The following is a 20,081-nucleotide window of genomic DNA, read 5'->3' as shown; positions in this document are numbered from 1 at the left end:
CCAGGCTGACCTGAAATAATTAAATTCAATTCACTGACTACAGTTAATCCCTCTGTTCCTTTAACAAATCATTTAGTTGTAAATGTGAAACATGTTTTGATATGAGAAGTTTATGTATCCAAAACATTTAAGGTTGTTTTGTTTAATAAAAATAAATGTTATATGCTGTTTTGTATGTTTAATTAAATTCCAGTTCCCATCCTAATGCAGCTTGACACAAAAGCAAAAAGTTAATTATCTACTAAATAAGCAAGATATTCACCATTTTCTAACATACTAAAAATGTACACTTACTAAGAATCTGAAAATATTAAGCTTTATATTTTCTTAAATAAATGTATAGTGTACCCTTCTAGGTTGCTAAAAGATGCACCAAATCTAGTGTAAATCATTCCATTTAGTTGTAAATTAACATGTTTTAATGGTTATATCAACAAGTGAGAATGCACCCTTCTTTAGAAAATAACTGAAGTACAAATGGAAAAGTTGATTTAAATTGATTATTTAAATTGAGGCTTTCCTCTTTGTGATTTAAATCAATCCACTTTAGAACTAGGAACTTTTTAGTTCACACTCATAGCATCCATACGGGGTCACTACACTGCACCACTTTGGTGAGTTCATATTCATACCCCTGTAGTCCAAACTGCAGGGCAGTGTAGACAAGCACTTAGTTATAACCAACATAGGGTGACCAGACAGCAAATGTGAAAAATCGGGACGGGGGTGGGGGGTAATGAGAGCCTATATAAGAAAGACCCCAAAATCGGGACTGTCCCTATAAAATCGGGACATCTGGTCACCCTAAACCAACAGCTCCCCTTGCACTGATCAAAGTTACTATAGATAGTTGCAGTATGACAGAGGACACAGGATCCATTGTCTTGGATGTCAAACTGGCTAATTATCTTGAGATCCAAGACATCTGTGCATGCTTTGTAATATTTACAACTATGGCTCTTTGTAGGACTATGATGTCACAATGTATGACTACATCTATTCAGGATGACAGACTTTGTACTTTGCATGGAAATTTGTACTTGTTGCTTTTGTTTCCTCTTGAAACATCAATAAAAGTAGCAAAATAAAAAACCCCTAAATAAATACTCTTTGTAAGCTCTTTTAAATACAGAATTTTCTCCAAGATCCTAATGAGGTTGAAGTACACAAAGGAAAATAAACACAATAGTGCTGGATTAAATCCTGTCTAATAATTTCACAAATCTTTATAATTTAGACTATTTTAATCACAATCTTTGTATCTGATCCTTCATACCTTACTCCTGTGAGCTATTCTTACCTCATGTGATTAGTCCCATTGACTTCAGAGTGACTATGCACATAAAGAATATTTACTCACATGAGTGAGACTGACTAGACTGGATCCTTAACTGGTAATGTTCACCTAAGAAATACTGAACTATATACAACTTAAGTACATAATGTACAACAGTATGAAAATCATTGTCTTGACAAAATCTTTATTAGTCTTTTGTAATGAAATTAGTGTAGAAACCAATAATAAATTAAACAAAGAGTGATTGCTAATTAAATTTTTCTGGATGCGGACACTGATTTGCAACATTTGTGGGGGACAACGGATCTTTAAAGCCACCAAGTTTGGGCATCTCAGTATGTTTACTATGGACGAAAAGAAAATAATTCAGCCTTTTGGCCTCTAGAGTAGATTGAGTGAATATATAAAGTAATAATTTCATTTATAAACCACCCCCAGCAAAAGCATTCAGGGTACTGAACAACATTCATTAAAATTTTTTCTTGTAGGTGCCAAAGATAAAGATCTGTGATACCCTCTGCATGACTAAACAAGTCTATGCAAAGCCTTAAAAAGTGATGTGACCTGAAATAGCAAAGTAATTTTGTGAAAAATGGGATTCTAGTAATGAGAATATATTAGTGTGTTTTGTGTGACTACAGTAAGAAGTAATTGAGAAAGAGCAACAACTGGGAAGCTTGGTAGATATTTTAAAACTAGGAGCAACTTAGACGCCAGTCGGTACCATCCCACAGATATAAGCCACATACACAAGTAATGTAATAAGATCACTTGTGGAGTAAAGGGTCCACAAAGTAAACGGTCCATCTTTAATAGAGAATAGCAGAAAGTTTACCTTACAGACTAATGCCTTTTTGCACAAATGATATTTTAAAAACCAAACCTAGATGGAGATGTTTAATTTTATCAAGAAAAATATTTATTAATTTATTGGGGGAAAATCCCGCCATTGCTCTGGGTAGTTTTATAGTAATTAAATGTCAACATATATAAAATACAATATAATAATTACATCGCACACTTCCCACACTACCGCAACTAACAAATATCTGCCGATTAATAACCAAAATCCCTTTATCTGCCAGAACATTAAGGGTAAAGTTTTCTAAGGCACAAATGGCAATTAGGAGCCTAGCCCACATTGGCAGTCAGCAGGAGTTCAAAAGCAGCTAGGTGCCTAAGGCCTGTGCCTTTGAAAATCTCCCCATTCCAAGTCCAAATCTGCATGTATGCATCTCCAAATACAGCTTCCAACTACAACATGCACTGTAGCCAAAATCCAAATGAGGAAGTGGAGAAGCGGGGGGTGGGAGGGAGAAAATGGAAGTCTAGAGAAACAGGGTATTCCTGCAACACACATGGCAGCCGTCCCCAACAATTAAGGGTTTTGTTCCCCTTCATTCCTTACAAAATGCAATTTCTAAGGTCCTCACTGCCTATCGATATGATCACCTCATTTCTGTCTTTTAATCCCTCCACTGTCTCCCACAATCACCTTTGTACTTTCTTCTACATGGTCTCCTCTGTACATAGTATGGCCTCCCTTAGTTAATCTATAAGAACACTATTCTCTTTACTTTTAAATCCCTCTTAAAGAGAGTCTTCTGATGTTGCTTACAGTGAATCTTATTAATTTGTATAAAAATCCCTTTTTGTTGCTCTTCTTCCCTAACCAACTCCTTGTTTTGTCTGTCTTTCCCTAGCTTGCAAGTTCTTTGAGGCAAGGACCATCCTCCCTGCATGTCTAGAGAGTGTTTAGCCATAGTGGATACCACCATAAACAAAATAATAATAAAAGGTAGTCAGCCAGACTCATCTGTGCATCTGGTAGCTTGCATTTTCTTCTGGGGTTTTTGAAATACCCCAAAAGACAATACACCTTAGTGGGTATACAAAAGGAAGGCAGCTGATGCCCAGGTGAAGCCCAGAATGAACAGCTGTCCATTTCATTTTCTGCCAAAAAGAGCAGAGTTGGTGAGCTCAGTCCTGGGTCGACTGAACAGCAAACCCTTAAGAAAACCGAAAACATGATTAAGAGTAATCAGTGACTCAGCTCTCAAAACTAAGTGCAAAACTTACTTTCTTCAACTTGGCGCTAGCACAGTTGTAACTAAAAACAGCAAAGATAAAGAGAGAAAAAGGAAGATGAGGAAAAAGAGCTGAAGAGGAGCTAGAGAAGGAAATTAACAAAACCCATACATAGCCCCAACTGCCTTAGGGAAATAATTGAGGAAAATTACACCACTAACCTATTGAGATTTTTATTTTCACTTGGAGGCACTCAGACACTAGAGTAGAGAGGGCCTGTGATGAGGTGTATAAACTGCACCAGAATCAGGGGGGTTAAGGGGCTGCTTTGGGCTGGAGAAGCCCTGCCACACAGCCAGCAATGGAGGAGAAAGCTCCACTCAGTGGGCAGCCCTAGGAAAGGAGCAGGCTCTTGAGCTTCCCAGCTCCCATGAAAATACCTGGTAGCTAGCAGAGCCTCTATCCTCACAGGAAGGAAACAGAGACCCTGCCTGAAAAAAGGGGAAAGGGACCAAATCCTATAACTTGTGCTGGAGATCCAGTGAACTTTGGAGTGGACTCTGGCCCATCCTGGGCTGGGCCCCTCTGAAAAGGGGCTGAACTGAAACTGCCTGCAGGTTGCCCCTTTCACCCTTTTGTTTTATCTGTTTTGCTGATCTTGGATTGATTGATTGATTGTTTCACTTAGAACTCCAAAAAGGGCAGAAATCATCAGAAAGCCTTGGCTGGAGGGCTGAAAGCCAGCCATTGCTAGACTGACATTGAACACTCCTGTTGAAAGGAGCAGACTTGTGTGTGTGTACTTTCCATGTAGCAGCTGATGGGGACAGACAGGACCGGCTCTAGCTTTTTTGCCACCCCAGGCAAAAAAAAAAAAAAAAAAAAAAAAAAGGCAGCCGGACTGCCGAAGCAAAAAAAAGAAGAAGAAAAAAAAAAAGTCTTTATTTCAGTGTCCACAAAGAAATAACCTAACTTCTCGCAGCTCTAATTTTAAAATTACTTTTTTTTTTTTTTTTTTTTTTTTTTAAGCAAAAAGGTCAACTTGTAAAGTTGTACTGAGAAAAGGGTACACAAATGAAGATATTCTGTATTTCTAAAGGAAATATTTATTCTTCCTGGCGTCCCCCAAAATCATAAAAGTAACAGAAATAGTCCTGTTTGCAGGGTTGTTGTAGCCATATTGGTCACAGGATATTAGAGAGACAAGATGGGTGAAGTAATATCTTTTATTGGACCAACTTCTGTTGGTGAAAGAGGTAAGCTTTCCAGCTTACACAGAGCTCTTCTTCAGGTCCTGGCAGTTTATAAAGATGTCGGAAATCAAAGCAGCATAAAACGAAATCAATTAGAATTGGCAGCATAAGTGCATTTCCTTTGGCAATTTCTATTTTAGGACTGAAGATCTGCTTTATTTATATTCTTCATTTATCCTTCAGTCTTTTAGATTTATTAGTATTCTTGGTGTCATTTTCATGTGAAACTGATGATCTTTAAGGGCCTGATCCAGCTCCTCCAAAGTCAATGGGAGTTTTTCCATTAACGTCAGTGGTGGTTGAGTCAGGCCATATAAGAATTCTGTTGTGCTAATTTAGCACAGTAAGTAGAATGCATGGCAGTGCCTGTGTCTCCTCTCTCCTACCCCATCCCTCCTTCATTTTCCCCTAAAATTGTACAACTGTTCTAAAACTCCTTAAATGGAATATACTCAGGAAAAAACAACCATCAAGGTGGTGTCCTGCTTATGAAAGACAATGGATTGTTCTGATATATCTGGGGGTGCATACAGACACCCAGGATCTTTTATTGAGGAGGCAAGCTGACGGCATGACTTCTCTCATGAACAGAAGATCGCAGCCAGGCTTGGCTGCAAAATGCTGGAAGGATTTTGGGTGAGCATTGTTCTAGCAGAAATGAAATTATCTAGTTAATTAAGTCTAGGTTCTAGAATGTGTCTTATGATTTCATTTTATGTGATCATTTTCCCCCAATAATTCTATTTACTATCATTTGGCTCTCTATACTTTATTAAATAAACTTTTACTTGATTTCACTATAAACACATTTAAGAACAATGATCTGAGGAGAAACTGGTAAGCTGGTGTGTACTGCTTTTTGGAAACAGCTAATATAACTAGGTTAAAAAAAGAATTAGATAAATTTATGGAGGATAAGTCCATTAACAGCTATTAGCCAAGATGCTCAGGGACACAACCCTATGCCCCGGATGTCCCTAAACCTCCGAATGCCAGAAGCTGGGACTGGATGACAGGGGATGGCTCACTCGAAATTGCCCTGTTCCGTTCATTCCCTCTGAAACACTTGGCACTGGACACTGTCAGAAGACAGGCTATTGGGCTAGATGGACCATTGCTCTGACCCCGTATGGTCCTTCTTCTGAATCTGTTAATGTCCTGTGGAACAGAGGCCAGACACACCAGGGTGATGTATGGGGGTTGGAGTGTGCCTGTCACTAACCTGGAGAGAGACAGCGCGCGAGAGAGCAGGGCCTGCGTAGGCCTAGAGGGGAGTGCTTGTGTTGCCTGTGGCCAGTGGAGTCAGCAGGCACAGACAAGGCTTCCTCACACTAACAGCAGGTAGTAGCAAGGTGCCTCAACTCTGTGTACCTCCGGGAAGCATCACAACATCCAAACAGGGAACAAAAACAATACCGTGTGACTTATGTTACTAAAATCACAGCTAATCATGACAGTTTCCATAGTAAAAAAATGAATAGCAAATATATACAGAAAATTGTTTGCAATCAATCCATAGAATTTTTTTTAATTGTAAAAATAGTCACCAAATAATTGTAAATGGAGTCTTCATTACAGAAAAATCAAATCCTCTTGCACCTATTTCATGAGCAAAAGAGGAGGCTACATTTGTTGGATAAAATTATTTATTATGAGTCACTTGCACAGCTATATTCTATGAAATATTCAAAGCTGTTTTATATCTGTTGCTTGAATGCAGACATTATAGGAAGCTTTCTTTAAATTAACTTCTTATTTCATTACTGATCAAAGACTTTGCATCTCTCCCGTACTTAAAATGGCAGGTTTCCCACGTTTAAAATAAAAAGGATGCTGTCAGATTATAAAATAATGTTAAAACACCACTTTAGATTATTTTAAAACGGAAAAAAAAAACCCACAACATTTTCCCTGTTTATGCTTATTTCCCCCCCGCGTTTCTTAGTTTGGAAAGTGGAAATAGTCTGTTTGACTTATTTAACAACCCCCCTGGTCAATTCAGTTTCACTGTCAGGGTCTCAAATAGCAGCACAATGTATAGATTGCAAACACTGCATGAGTCACATCTGCCTAAAAATGTTTCAATTCTAATTTGAAAATCAGAGAAACATTCCTATTTGTCCTATGGTCAATAAAAGCTGGCTTTTATAAAAACAGATTTTAGCTTAAAATTGATTGTTATGTTTGATTAAGAATTCCAATTTTAATATAGGAGAAAAACTTTTCCTGATTAGTAGATAGAATTTTTACCCTAACATCTAATGGATTGATTTATTTACCAAAGAAACTGCCTGCAGGCATCTATTCATTATATGAAGACCAACGGCTACCTTTCCACACTCAGCTTAGAATTCACGACAGGTATATGGATATTCTCTAACTATGAAGGTATAATTCTGCCAATCACTGCTTTATACTGAAAAGGATCACTGCTACATGCTGCAATTGCATTTCTGAGCTGGAGACATCTGCTTTCTACATTATTTTCTTGACTGCACAAGGTTCAGGATCACCAGTGTGTTACTCAGCCACATAAAACCCCAAATGTGTTCTAATTACATTGGAAAACTACTCCGGTTTGAATAGTGGTTAAAAATAAAAAGTAGATAACCACTCTTTAATCACCTTACTTACCCTTCAAGGAACAATCTCCAGAAAAAAGGCAGGATGTACAGAAGAGAGGATCAAATGTTATTTCAGATTACTATTTTAAAATATAATCAGGGCCTGACATAGCACTCGCTTGCCAAAGGCAAGTAAGACGTTTTCTCTGAGTGACTACTTAACCATAAAATTTCTGTGGATACTAAAGCAAAATTAAATTTCTAGCCGTTACCTTAGCAGAGACAAATTTCCAAACGTAAACTGAGTGTGAATGATATTGTGTTGTCTTCTTGAGTCTGCAGACAGTCTGGAACTGTTTGAAGATGTGAACTGTCTACAGATCATATCCTGGCTGCAGAGCATAGCACAAGCCAATTACTTTGGAATTGCGACAGGAAAAGACAAACTCCTCACCCTCATTACAGTTTAGCCAAGGCAGCAGAGCTGTTCTGTGGCAGCTACTCCAGACTCAAGGCTTGAGCACACTGTGATGCTTGTACCTGTCACATAAGAAGACTAACTGTGGCAGCAGATCAACCTATTTCATCCCAACACACTCCTGTTGAGTTAGATGCAGGGAGTTCCCTGAAGATCTTGGCTCTCTAGCAAAAAAGTAGTGCAATCCTCTACACAGGCTCCCCAAAAATTGCTGCATCCTTTGTGCTGTGGAATGTCAGTGGTTCTCTCTTGATGAGTGGCAAGAAAGGACCAGGATTTGCCTTCAAAGGAGGTGTGGATCACCAACCTTCATTTTCATGGGGGGTTAACTCCAAGGCACTGTATACACTGTTTTTTTTCTCCCACCAGTGATGCAAATCCCTAGTGTAGTTGCACTGCCCAGTGTAAGAAGTGCCCTGCATCACTGTAGAGCAGGGGTTCCCAACTTAGTCCGCGGCTTGTTCAGGGTAAGCCCCTGGCGGGCTGCGAGACGCTTTGTTTACCTGAGCGTCCGCAGGTACGGCCGCTCGCAGCTCCCAGTGGCCGTGGTTCGCCATTCCTGGCCAATGGAAGCTGCAGGAAGCGGCGCGGGCCGGCCACTGCTTCCTGCAGCTCCCATTGGCCGGGACCGGCAAACCGCAGCCACTAGGAGCTGCGACCGGCCGTACCTGCAGACGCTCAGGTAAACAAAGTGTCTCGCGGCCTGCCAGGGGCTTACCTTGAACAAGCCGTGAACCAAGTTTGGGATCCCCTGAACTAGAGTAAGATGCACTCAACGCAAGTCATTTTTACATTGTTCCAGTGCATTTGAACTAGGGACATGCACCGGTGCAGCAACATCAGTGTAACTATACCAGTGTGAAATGTCATCTCACTTATGCCTCGTCTACACTTAAAATGTATATCAACACAGCTATGGTGCTCAGAGGTCCGAAATCCCCATTGTAGACACAGCTACATCGATGGAAGAATGCTTCAGTTGACCTAGGTACTGCCACTCAGGGAGATGGATACCTATAGTGACAGAAAAACCCCTTCCATCGCTGTCGCGTCTACACTACAGTGCTACAGTGACATAGCTACAGAACTGTAGCTGTGCTGCAGTGCAGAAAAGCCCTTAGTCTTTGTCTGTAATGGGATTTTAGCCTCCAGTTTAGCTCTACTAGGGCAAACCTCAAGTGTAGATGTAATTTACACTGGTACAATGTGAATTGCACGGGTGTAGTTTACTTCAGATGAGAACATGTCTTTAAACTAGAGGTTTGCACTGGTGCAGCTACAATGGTAGTTAAATAGCAGTGTAGATGAGCCCTAATTTCCCCCCTCAAAACTGCTATATGGTTGAAACTTCCAGGAGGCTGTATCTAGCCTCCTCCAAAATCCTCACATTAGCTGGTAGGAAGCAGGATAATTTTGTTAGCTAGTGACCTTCTGGATGATTTTATAACCATGTGAGTCTGGTATCTGTAAGCACACCACCATATATATTCATAGGAAGACTATCCTGCCCTCTAAAAGCACTTGAATGAAAAAAATTACAAAAACTGAACATGTAAGTTTTCGTTATACTCACCTACACAGTTATCACAAAGGCTGCAATGTGAGGCACGAGGTGGGCGGAAAATCTTGCAAGTGAAACAGTATTTTAGTTTCACTGTCTGTCCATTGATGATTACTTCTTTTGTTCTGGGAGGTGGACGGTATCCTCCGGAACTGGAGCCATTTGCAATATCTAACAGGGAAATAATTAAACATTAGATCAATAATTTAAATTCTCTTGCCAGATATGGGATAGGCACATTACTGTCATTAAATCCAGTTTCTTTAACATTTACATATATTTTATATATTTTTGTAGATTTATAATGCCTAAAAATAGTTTCTCTCTCTCCCAGACTCTGAATATCTAGGCAAATAACTCAAAATGTAATACATCACAAAAAATGAAAGAAAACCACAGCTAATTGTTAAAAAAAAAAAAAAAAAAAATCTAGCCGCCTCAGCTTCTGTACCACAAAAACCAAAATCCCACACTCTTCAGCCAGCACCTTTACTATTTACTTCATGTACGATATCTAAGACTGAGTAACACAAAAATCTCTTCAAACACAGACTCCATTTAGCTGGCCCCTCAGAAATATGCTTGCTCTTCATGGAGTTTCTTGTGATGTGTACATTTCTTCACTAAGAACTGGACTAACCATTAACACATTTAACAGAGGTGACTAAAGTCATTTTCAACTGGGGCAAAAGCTCTTGAGGATTTTTTTTTACTTCACATCTATAAATAAAAAATGGCTCTCTCTTGCAAATTGCAGTAATTACTTTACAAGGGAGGTTTAGAAACATTTTTAAGGTCTTTGTCTTATTAATTAAAGAAATGCAGTGTTCAGGCTGAATTTAATGCCCAAACTAGACATGTATACAATACACACCAACATTCTACCTATCATTAGAGCATTTGGCATATATGGCAAATAGAACAATGAGCGATGATCTTGAGACCCTTAAATATACCATGGTATAATGGAGTACATTCAGGACAGTATTTCACTCATCTTGCTTTTTGAGAGTTTAAAATCCAACACGTAGTGATATTTTAATGCAGCTGTTGTAGCTTAAAATTTGTTTACAAAGAAGTCTCTGCCTGCCATCTGGCAAAGTGATAGCTGAGATTATTTAGGACATGAGTATTTATTACTCCAGAAGCTAAAGCACTGGCTAGGTTAATAATTTTTAAGGATCAATTTTGTATTTTAAATGCTTCTGAAGTGCAGATATATACTGAGAAACGTATGTGGTAAAAATGGTGCCTTCTTACTCAAAGAACTGCCCTTGTGTATTCACAAAAAAATCTGATTACTTTAGTGACAAAATATAAGTTTTGCTGTCAGCCAAGCAGAACCAAAAGAGCTATGGTAGAGTGAAACAGATTATTTTCTGACTCTTGCATCATAAACAGAATTTTTAATTAAGTTTCAGTGTCAGGACCACCTGTGCAGCCATGTTTTCTTCAAATGATGCCTGCAGTTACAACCTGGATGAGCATAAAAAGGTCTATGACTTGTCTACATTGAAGTATGAAACAGTAATACTATTACAGTTGCAAACATGCTATCCATCTAATAAATACAGTTACAAATATTTACTGACAAACTTATGTTTCAGCACCCACTTCTGAAAGAACACAGAAATTGTATATTAAGGATAGTTACTATATATCTGCATCTTTAGGTAAAAGATTTATGAATATACTGAGCAAGTATTGTTAGTTAATTTTCAGATTTAAAAACTAATTTTTTTTCCAATGTAATTTATAATCTCCTGCCTTAATTTTTAAAAAATTATTACAACAGTAAACGCCTGTTAGAATCTTATGGATATCATATACATTTACAACCTTCACACAACCTTGAAGTTTTTTATTTGAAAACTGATAGCTCTCATTGAGCTGAATTTGTCATAGTTCAAGCATAAGAGACTATTCATAAAACAGATAAAGCCTCTTTAACAGCACCTGATAATTACTAGATTTAATATTATAGCAACATGCTCCTGAGATACTAAGAGTATGTCTACAGTGCAACATAAACCCAGGATTTGAATTCAGGCTCAAGTCTACCTCCACTTTCTTTCTGTCTACACACAAATCACACTAACTCAAGGCTCAGACCCAGAGTCCTCTGGCTACATGTGTTTATATAATATATATGATATGATTAGCATGATCAACGAAGAGGGAAACAATCTTCGGATTCCTTTTTATTTAGAACTAAGCTAAGCTAACATTGTGGCAGGCAGCAAGAAAACATTGATGCATACAGCATGATGTTTAGAACTTTACAGGTACCATGAGTGATTCCAGCCCCCAATTTAAAATGAAAAAAGGTGAGGGTTTTTTTTTTTTTTGGTCTTTGTTAGATATGAATTTTTTTAAAATTAAAAAGGGAGTATTTTACAAATTTGCTATACAAATACATCATTTATCATAGGCTGCAGCACCAATAACAATGAAAAGCTTTACCACACAGCAATAAAAGTAATATGCTTAAGACCAAAAGAGATTAATATATATATATATTACACACACACACACACATATATACACACACACGCAATATTTTTTGTTATAAAAAGATACTGTATCATTTATTTTTATTGCTACAATTGAGACTGTTAAGCACACTTACCATACTTTGAATGACATTACCACAAATATGCTAGCACTACCCTTTAATCATAAAAAAATCAAATTCATCCTTGGTGGAACTCCATTGACCTTAATGTAGTTATAATCAGGGATGAGTTTGACCTTAGGTGTCAATGACAGACTAAGAAAACGTAACAGTCTGTATTTATCAGCCCTAATTAGGCTCCGATTCAGCAAGATACTTAAGCAAGTACCTAAATTCAAGCATGTTAATAGTCCTACTGACTTTAACTAGATAACATGCATGCTCAAAATTAGGCACGTAATTAAGTACATCACTTAAGTGGGGCTTTAATACATAGACCTTTCTAGAATACCTTATTCATTTATTCTACCAATTAATTTTGGAGGATTGCATTTCCAAACATTGGCTGACAAGCTGAATGTGATTTTCTGCAATGACTCCTAAGTAATGGTCAGCATAACATGATGGTTTTTTTAAAAAAGAGATTTGCTTACAGCTATACCAAACAGCCACCATATTAAACAGTTAACCACAGGTCTAGTAAAACCATGCTTGATATCAGTTTTGATCAGAGTTTTTTCTAGCACAATTCAAGCCATAGCATGGATAGGCCCTTCAGTAAGTAGATCAGCTTTCACCCGAAAGCAGGAGTTCATCATCCCCATTACTTTCATTTACATAGCTTTGAATATTATCAGCTACTGTAAAATTATCCAGACTGTTCCTTTCTTTCTTTTTCACTTTCCTATATACATTCATAGTATGTGTCTTCATGTGCCCAAGTACATGGCCACATCCTACTTATCTCCATAGACATAAAACATAAGCACTAAACATGTAATACCTAGAAAATACATGGCTTGTGTTAGTATTATTTTACTTCAAGTTGGATACGATATAGATGTGAAATTTTCTTGGCTCTCTTTTCAGAGACACTTTACCTTTTCCAAAATGAAATTTGTATTTGGGGAAAATTTACATTAAGAGTCAAATCCTGATCCCAGTAAGGGCCAAGTCACAAGAGTTTTGCTATTAATTTCAAAGGGACAAGGATTTGGCCCTAAACCAATATATTGATAAAGCAATAATTTGGTTTTTTTCCTGCCGCAGTAAAGGCCTAGTGTGGCCAAAATTCGTCATGAATGTACTCTGACATCTCTAAGACACAAAAGTAAATATGAAACAGATCTTACCACAATAAGGAAGGTCCTCTTTTTGTGTAACCATCTAAGTCCATGCTGCACGCTTAATTATAAACAACAATGGGCTACATGGAGGAAAAGTCAGTATCTATACAACCAGGAGCTTAAAACAGCAGAATGGCATTCCTTTGTTTACAGTCTCAAGGGAGAACAACAGAACTTCTCACTCTACCAAAACATTGAGAATGTGATTTTAAAAACCTAAACTAGTGCTGTTTACTAGATTCCACTTGTAACTCTTGATCTGTTATTGACCTAAAGACTACACTGACATTTAGAAGACTTACTATCCCAATTAAGAAAAAAAGAAAAGATTACAAGAGTAACTTTCCATAATCTTTTTGAACTCTAGAACTCCATTAAACATGAAGCTGCTATTTTCTCTTTCTGTCATGAGATTCTGGTTCACTGAGAGGAGAAAAGGAAAGAATGGAGGTGAGAGCGCTCTGGAAGACCTGCCTGGCAAGCAACAGTGTCTTATTTATCTTAAAATGTTCATAAAATTAGCCATACTGTATCAGACAATTAGCCTTAAGTTAGTACCCTGCTTCTGGAACGTAAGCAAAACATAACCAAGTTGTACTCTCAAAACTATATTTGCTTGGCCAATTGTGCAGTACTATAAAAGTTGTTGGGGAAAAGGGGAATTTCCTTAAAAACACTGTAGTGATTCAGATTATATTCTTTAAGTGTGTGTAAGAAGGGAGGGGAAAAGTGAAGAATCCTGAAATGGTACAGTAGTACTTATACATCAATGAGACTTAGTGATGAATTAAAGCTCTGGCTTAACATTGAGTTCTTAGGGCTTTTGGACATGCTGAAAGCAGCAGCAACATTGAACAGATTTGAAGCAACATGGCCTAAGAGATGAATCTGGGAGGATGTGTGTAAGATTTGAAGAGATACATGGAAGAAATCAGTGTGAAGATATCGGAGAAATACAAAGCATTTCCCTTTCTTTTCTTCTCTGTAGATATGCCCTTTATAGTTGGAGAGGAAAAATGCCATGACCGTCTCTTTAGAAATTTATCTGCAGCACCAATGCTATGCAGAGAGATTAACATTCATGAGGAACTGTTAATCTCTCCTACACATATTGGACAAACCCAGACTCAGGGGATCTCCTCTTGATAAATTCATTCCTCTTACCTCAGTTATCTTTTTCCATGCGGCTTTAATTAAAAAAAAGTGCAGTTGCACTATATTTTTTTCTAATTGCCAAGAATAGACTGAAGAGTATTCCAAATTAAGTTTAATGCAAGACTGATAAAGCAATATCAAGGTTTACATTTTAACTGCACAGAAGATAGGAAATTCCAAGTTATAATTCTCACAGCAGCAGTTGCCTCTTTTCATGTACCAGGGAATATGGGGTTAAAATAGGTCTGGGGATGGGGAAGGAGAGGGAGATAGGAGAAGAGTGGGACAAAGATTTTGGGGTGGGAAGATAGGGGCAGAAGGGTTTCTAACCATTAAAACACATTCTCCTCAAGAACCTAGAACTGAATCCAGGATTCATGAGTCTCTGCATTCTTTGCTAGTGGGTTTCACAATTATTTGCTGATAGCAAAGTGTGTGTCTAATCCCCCCTTAAGTGCCTGATCCATATAGAGGACAACCACCTACTACTGCAACTAGTTATTCCGTTAGCTCAAGCGTCAGACATCTGTGATGTCTATCTAAAGGTCCAAAGCCTGCTCATGACCCACACTGGAAGTTAATATGGTTCCACATGATGGAATTTCTGTTGGATTTGTTTATTTGTTTTTACTTAAACTTAGGAAATTACATAAAGAACATTAAGGTTGCAAAGTCAAGCACTCAAAAGTTAGGAAATGCCAAATCTAAGGTTGCCTATGTAACCTTAATTTGACCCCTATGATTCAGTAGTAGAGAGATTGTTTTAACTCTGTATTTGGCACTGGTACGATTGCTTCTGGAATACTGTGTCCAGTTCTGGTGTCCACAATTCAAGAAGGATGTTGATAAATTAGAAAGCGTTCACAAAAGAGCCACAAGAATGATTAAAGGATTAGACAACATGCCTTATAGTGATAGACTCAAAGAGCTCAATCTCTTTAGTTTAAAAAGGAGAAGGGGTGATTTGATTACAGTCTGCAAGTACCTAGGTAGTGAACAAATTTTTCATATTGGACTCTTCAATCTAGCAGAGAAAGATATAACACGATCCAATGGCTAGAAGTTAAAGCTAGACAAATTCAGACTGGAAATAAGGTGTAAATTTATTTAACAGTGAGGATGATAAATCCCGGACCACTTAACCCAGATTTTTGGTGGATTCTCCATCACTGGCCATTTTTAAACCAAGAATGGATGTTTTCCTAAAATATATGCTCTAGGATTTTTTTCAGGGAAGTGCTATGGCCTGTTCTATACAAGTGGTCAGCTTAGATGATCACAATAGGCCCTACTGGCCTTAGAATATATTAATCTACATGATCAACTACTATTTTTTCAGCCTGACGCAAATGTCTGACGCATACATTTTCAGCCAGTACACTTAAAAATTTGGGAAAGTTTTAAGCAACTGAAAACAGGGTCTCAATGGATAGTTTCAGGCAACCTTAATAATAGGCAGCACAGCAGTGCTGCCTATAATTCTGTCTGCCTTCCACCTCCACAGCTTTTAGGATTTTTTTAATCATCCAGGACAGATTTATTCCTTGTATTCTTTCTGAATTTTACATCTTGTTTCCAGAGAATGAAAATGAAAATGAGAAAGCTAAGCTACTCTCTTCACCAATTAGCCAGGATTTTAAAGTAAACACTGCATCCTTCGATAGGGGCCAATAGCGCCTTCCATTGACATCCAAAGGCTGTTATGCTCCTGCCACTTTCTGTGTAGACAATCGCATTACATAAACATCTCTTAAAATCGACTATTATTACAGTCATCTGAAAACCATGGGTACACTTAAAAGTTCCACATAGGAGTGCTGGGTGCCAAAACTGCAGAGCTAATTTCTTGTTCTGAAATTTGTGTACTAACTTCAGATAGCTATCAGTGCACCTGTTCATCTATCTTGCCAAACAGCAGGATTCTAGTGATTTGGGGGGAAGGGGAGAATCATCACAGCAAGATAGTTCCTCTAATAGCCATCATGAATCACTTTTGTAATGTTTCAGATAATCAACAGTATTATCTTTATGTATAGTTGCTAAGAAATTATGATTTCTTTTTTAGTTTAAAAAATGACTAAAAGCAAAAGTTTAACATAAAAGAATAATAGATTGTACAGGTTTCTGTTTGGAATAAGTTCCTCAAAAACTTCATGATTACTATTACTGGTGTATAACTATCTAGTAAATTTCATTAGCATTTTTATTAACAGGATTATAATTTTATTTTTGCCTAAAGGCAAAATTAGAACCAGACTGAAGAGCCTGAAGAGCCCTTTGGTAAGAGGGGTGGGACTGCAGAATCTTCTAGGATTATTCTCAATTATTTTGTCCTGTTTCATTTTATTCTCTCCTGCATTTGCTTTCAAATAGAGATCGGAGAGTCTCCTCATTGCTGGGGGAGGATTTATTTTCTGAGTGCACTGAATTTTCAAAAACTGTCCAAGGAATAATTCCCTAGAATCTTCTATATTTGAGATATTAATGATCTGCATATTTAGAATATTGTCTAAGCATCAGCTCTTCTCCTCCCAATAAATGTTCACTTGGGTTATTGTAGCAAACCTCCCCCAGTGAGGAAAGAAACAAGAGAATTATAACCAGAATGGACTATTTAAGCATAACTCACTCCCAGTGGAGATTTCTCTTCCCTTTTAGCCAGTGGTTCTCAATTTTTTTTAGAATGGGGTCACATACTCAAGGAGGAAATGGAGGGTCAGAACAACCCCTGGACTTGTTTGCAAAATCTTGCCCCACCCCAAGTTAATAAAATGACAGGCTATTTCCCCAATTCTACTAGTGCCGTAATTGAAACATCTGGGTTTAAAGAAACCCTCTCTACAAACATTCTGTAATTTGTTAGACTAGGTTTTTAGATGTTTTTGTTTGTTCGTTTTTTCTTTTGTTCACTTGACCGAGGAAAGAGGACTTGGGGAATAGTTAAATCTCATCTGAACTTATCAAGCAGCAATTTGGAGAATCATTGGTACTCCAATACTCTTGAAGCAGTACGTGCTGTGCCTCTCAAGATAAGAACACTGCAGCTAATTTAAAGTCAACATGTTATCAAATTCCAATTTAGTCCTATGTGCACAACAATTTTTAGAACTGAATGGTGTGATTGTGGGGCCTAAAGATCTGATATTGTCTCAGTTTCATTTTCTCTACCACCTTGTATTAGCCTTAAACATTTGCAAAGATACTAACCAACTATCCAATACTGAGCATCACCCTGCCTAGATGCCCATAGCAGTACTCCGAATCCTCAAGAATTTTTCTAAAGACAGTGAATTTCAATCCCAAAAGACAAGTCTAAATGCTCCGCACATGATAGAATGTTCTCAAATTATCATTTCTGAGGCAACACAGACACCTTGAGAAATTCCTTATGAATTCCAATTAAGGAATAGACGATCAACATTTGTAGACTAGGTCTCAAAATTTAGTACCAAACAGATTAATTTATGAGAAACCAAAATACACTCAGTGTAGGAATCACTTAGCTTTTTAGATTAGCTCTTTCCAGAAATCAACATTTACAGCTGTTACCAATCTGCCTCAACCAATTTTACTGACTGATGCACATTTTCAGTTTCCAAAAATAGTCTAAACTGTATCAAATATAAGTTTGTATCAAATACAAATAAAGGAGTCATTCACCAAACTCCCTCCCACTGACCGTAGTAAAATCCAATCAAACCACTTGTTGAAATTTCACTTGTTGGATCTTATCCCAAAGGAGACTTTTCCTGGGATAACCTGTAACTTACTTTCAGTGTGTGTGTGTGTGCAAATATAGGGCTAAGAAAAGAAGGCAGATCAACATTTCTGGAGACAATATATCTACAGAGCAAATACAGAACAAGCTGTAGTTCTGCATCCCTCACACTGACCTACTAACATGCCTCAACCTTTACCCAAAGAGACCTCCTTCTTGACAGACAGATCAGTGTCTATATCCATTCAAAGTCGCTTTGTTAAAGTGGTCAACAAGGGGACCAATTAGCATCAAATGTGATGGTGGTTTTTCTGATATGGATTTTTGTCTACAGGGAACTGAATTGAGACCAAACTCATTTCATGAAAAACAACCTACAATTGCCAGGTGATGACTTTTTTATTGAAATATTCATGTTTTCCCAGTAATTTTCATATAGGAATCCTAATGGTTAAAGAGCCTTAACATTCTTAAATCTCTTTACTCTTTATTAAAGTCATACAGATATGTTGCACTCTTTCAGAAATAAATATAATAAAAGTCTAATTACACCATTTGGGAAATATTTGGAACTGGGTATTTGTCATAGGAGAAGATGATAAAAAGAAGATTTGGCAACTGAGGATTTACTGTGTTTGACAGTTGTAGGGGTGGTGGGAAGGGAAGTGGGAGTCATGGGAGCCACTGGAAGAGTTAAGCAGTTGGTGATGGGAGGTCAGATTCAGACAAAAACTCCATTGGGGAGAATATACATTTCTGTGTCATATATTCATCCAAAGTACCTCATGACAGCTTCTTGGATTAAAAGTACTCATCCTCAGGATTCAATAAATATATTTTCCTTTAAATTATAATAAAAATAAAAATATTTCTCCTATTACTTTCAGCTCCAGCACTAAAATAGGTTAAGAAAGTGCACATTTCCCCAAATATTATAATAAAACTGAAGCAATACTACTTAAAAAAATCCTTTACTTCTGTAACCAGCACAACCACAAAAGGGCTTTTTGTGGAATACCAGAATTTTTTTATTGTTCATTTACACAATAATTATGACAACGTCATAGGATAAGAACATAAGAACAGCCATACTGGGTCAGACCAAAAGTCCATCTAGTCCAGTATCCTGTCTTCCGACAGTGGCCAATGCCAGGTGCCCCAGAGGGAATGAACAGAACAGGTAATCATCAAGTGATCCATCCCCTGTCACCCATTCCCAGCTTCTGGCAGACAGAGCCTAGGGACACTAGCCCTACCCATCCTGGCTAATAGCCTTTGATGGACCTATCCTCCATGAATTTATCTAATTCTTTTTTGAACCCTGTCATAGTCTTGACCTTCACAACATCCTGTAGCAAAAAGTTCCACAGATTGACTGTGTGTTGTGTGAAGTAATACTTCCTTTTGTTTTAAACCTGCTGTCTATTAATTTCATTTGGTGACCCCTAGTTATTGTGTTATGAGAAGCAGTAAATAATACTTCCTTATTTACTTTCTCCACAGCAGTCATGGTTTTATAGACCTCTATCATATCCCCCCTTAGTCGTCGCTTTTCCAAGCTGAAAAGTCCCAATCTTATTAATCTCTCCTCATATAGCAGCCGTTCCATATCACTAATAATTTTTGTTGCCCTTTTCTGAACCTTTCACTGAATACATTTTTCATAATCAAAAATTCAGTACATAATGTGCTGAAATTTAAGTCAGTTGCTGGGACAGTTGTTTTGTTTTTATAGCAGAAAAATAAAGTCTGAGACCTGTTTATGAAAAGCTCAGGAAAAAGCTATGATACTTTCTAAATAAAAAAATTATTTGGAGTGGACTGTAGAAAATGCTGCATGACCATGCATCCCCCACTGCCTCTGCACCCATCTCATCCCAAATGGGGAGCATAGTGTGGGAGGAAGAAGGGCTTGTGGATCCAGCAAGTTGCAGACCCACTGACCTGATGTTAATACTCAGATGCCACTGTGTGGCAGGGTACACAGAAATCCCCTGTGGAGTACAGCTCTCTGGCATGTAGGGAAGGCAGATCGCCACATAGGCTCCCTGCGTCCCATCCCCCAATGCAGCACAGTGGAACCAAACTAGTTCTGCTGTGGACCCCTCCAATCTGCTGAAGGGGGACAGGGGTTTACCGCTAACACACCAGTGATCAGTGAATCAATTACTATATTTTTATAGTAATACAGAAATACAATTTTATCCGTAGAATAAACACAAGCCA

The 20,081-nt window shown here is 37.8% G+C and overlaps 1 protein-coding gene across 2 annotated transcripts in view; it reads right to left on the bottom strand.

The window, feature by feature from the left end:
- ZDHHC14 (zinc finger DHHC-type palmitoyltransferase 14) overlaps window positions 1-20,081 on the bottom strand; it is a 172,642-nt gene that overhangs the window by 64,941 nt on the left and 87,620 nt on the right. For both annotated transcript variants that reach the window (XM_065401329.1, XM_065401330.1), the window contains exon 3: window positions 9,194-9,352. In XM_065401329.1, the coding sequence (XP_065257401.1) occupies window positions 9,194-9,352 (159 nt within the window). The remainder of the gene's footprint in view (window positions 1-9,193; window positions 9,353-20,081) is intronic.

This window comes from Emys orbicularis, chromosome 3, assembly GCF_028017835.1.
Source record: "Emys orbicularis isolate rEmyOrb1 chromosome 3, rEmyOrb1.hap1, whole genome shotgun sequence".
In the NCBI taxonomy this organism is placed as follows: domain Eukaryota; kingdom Metazoa; phylum Chordata; order Testudines; family Emydidae; genus Emys; species Emys orbicularis.
This window is presented reverse-complemented; position numbering and strand designations above follow the sequence as displayed.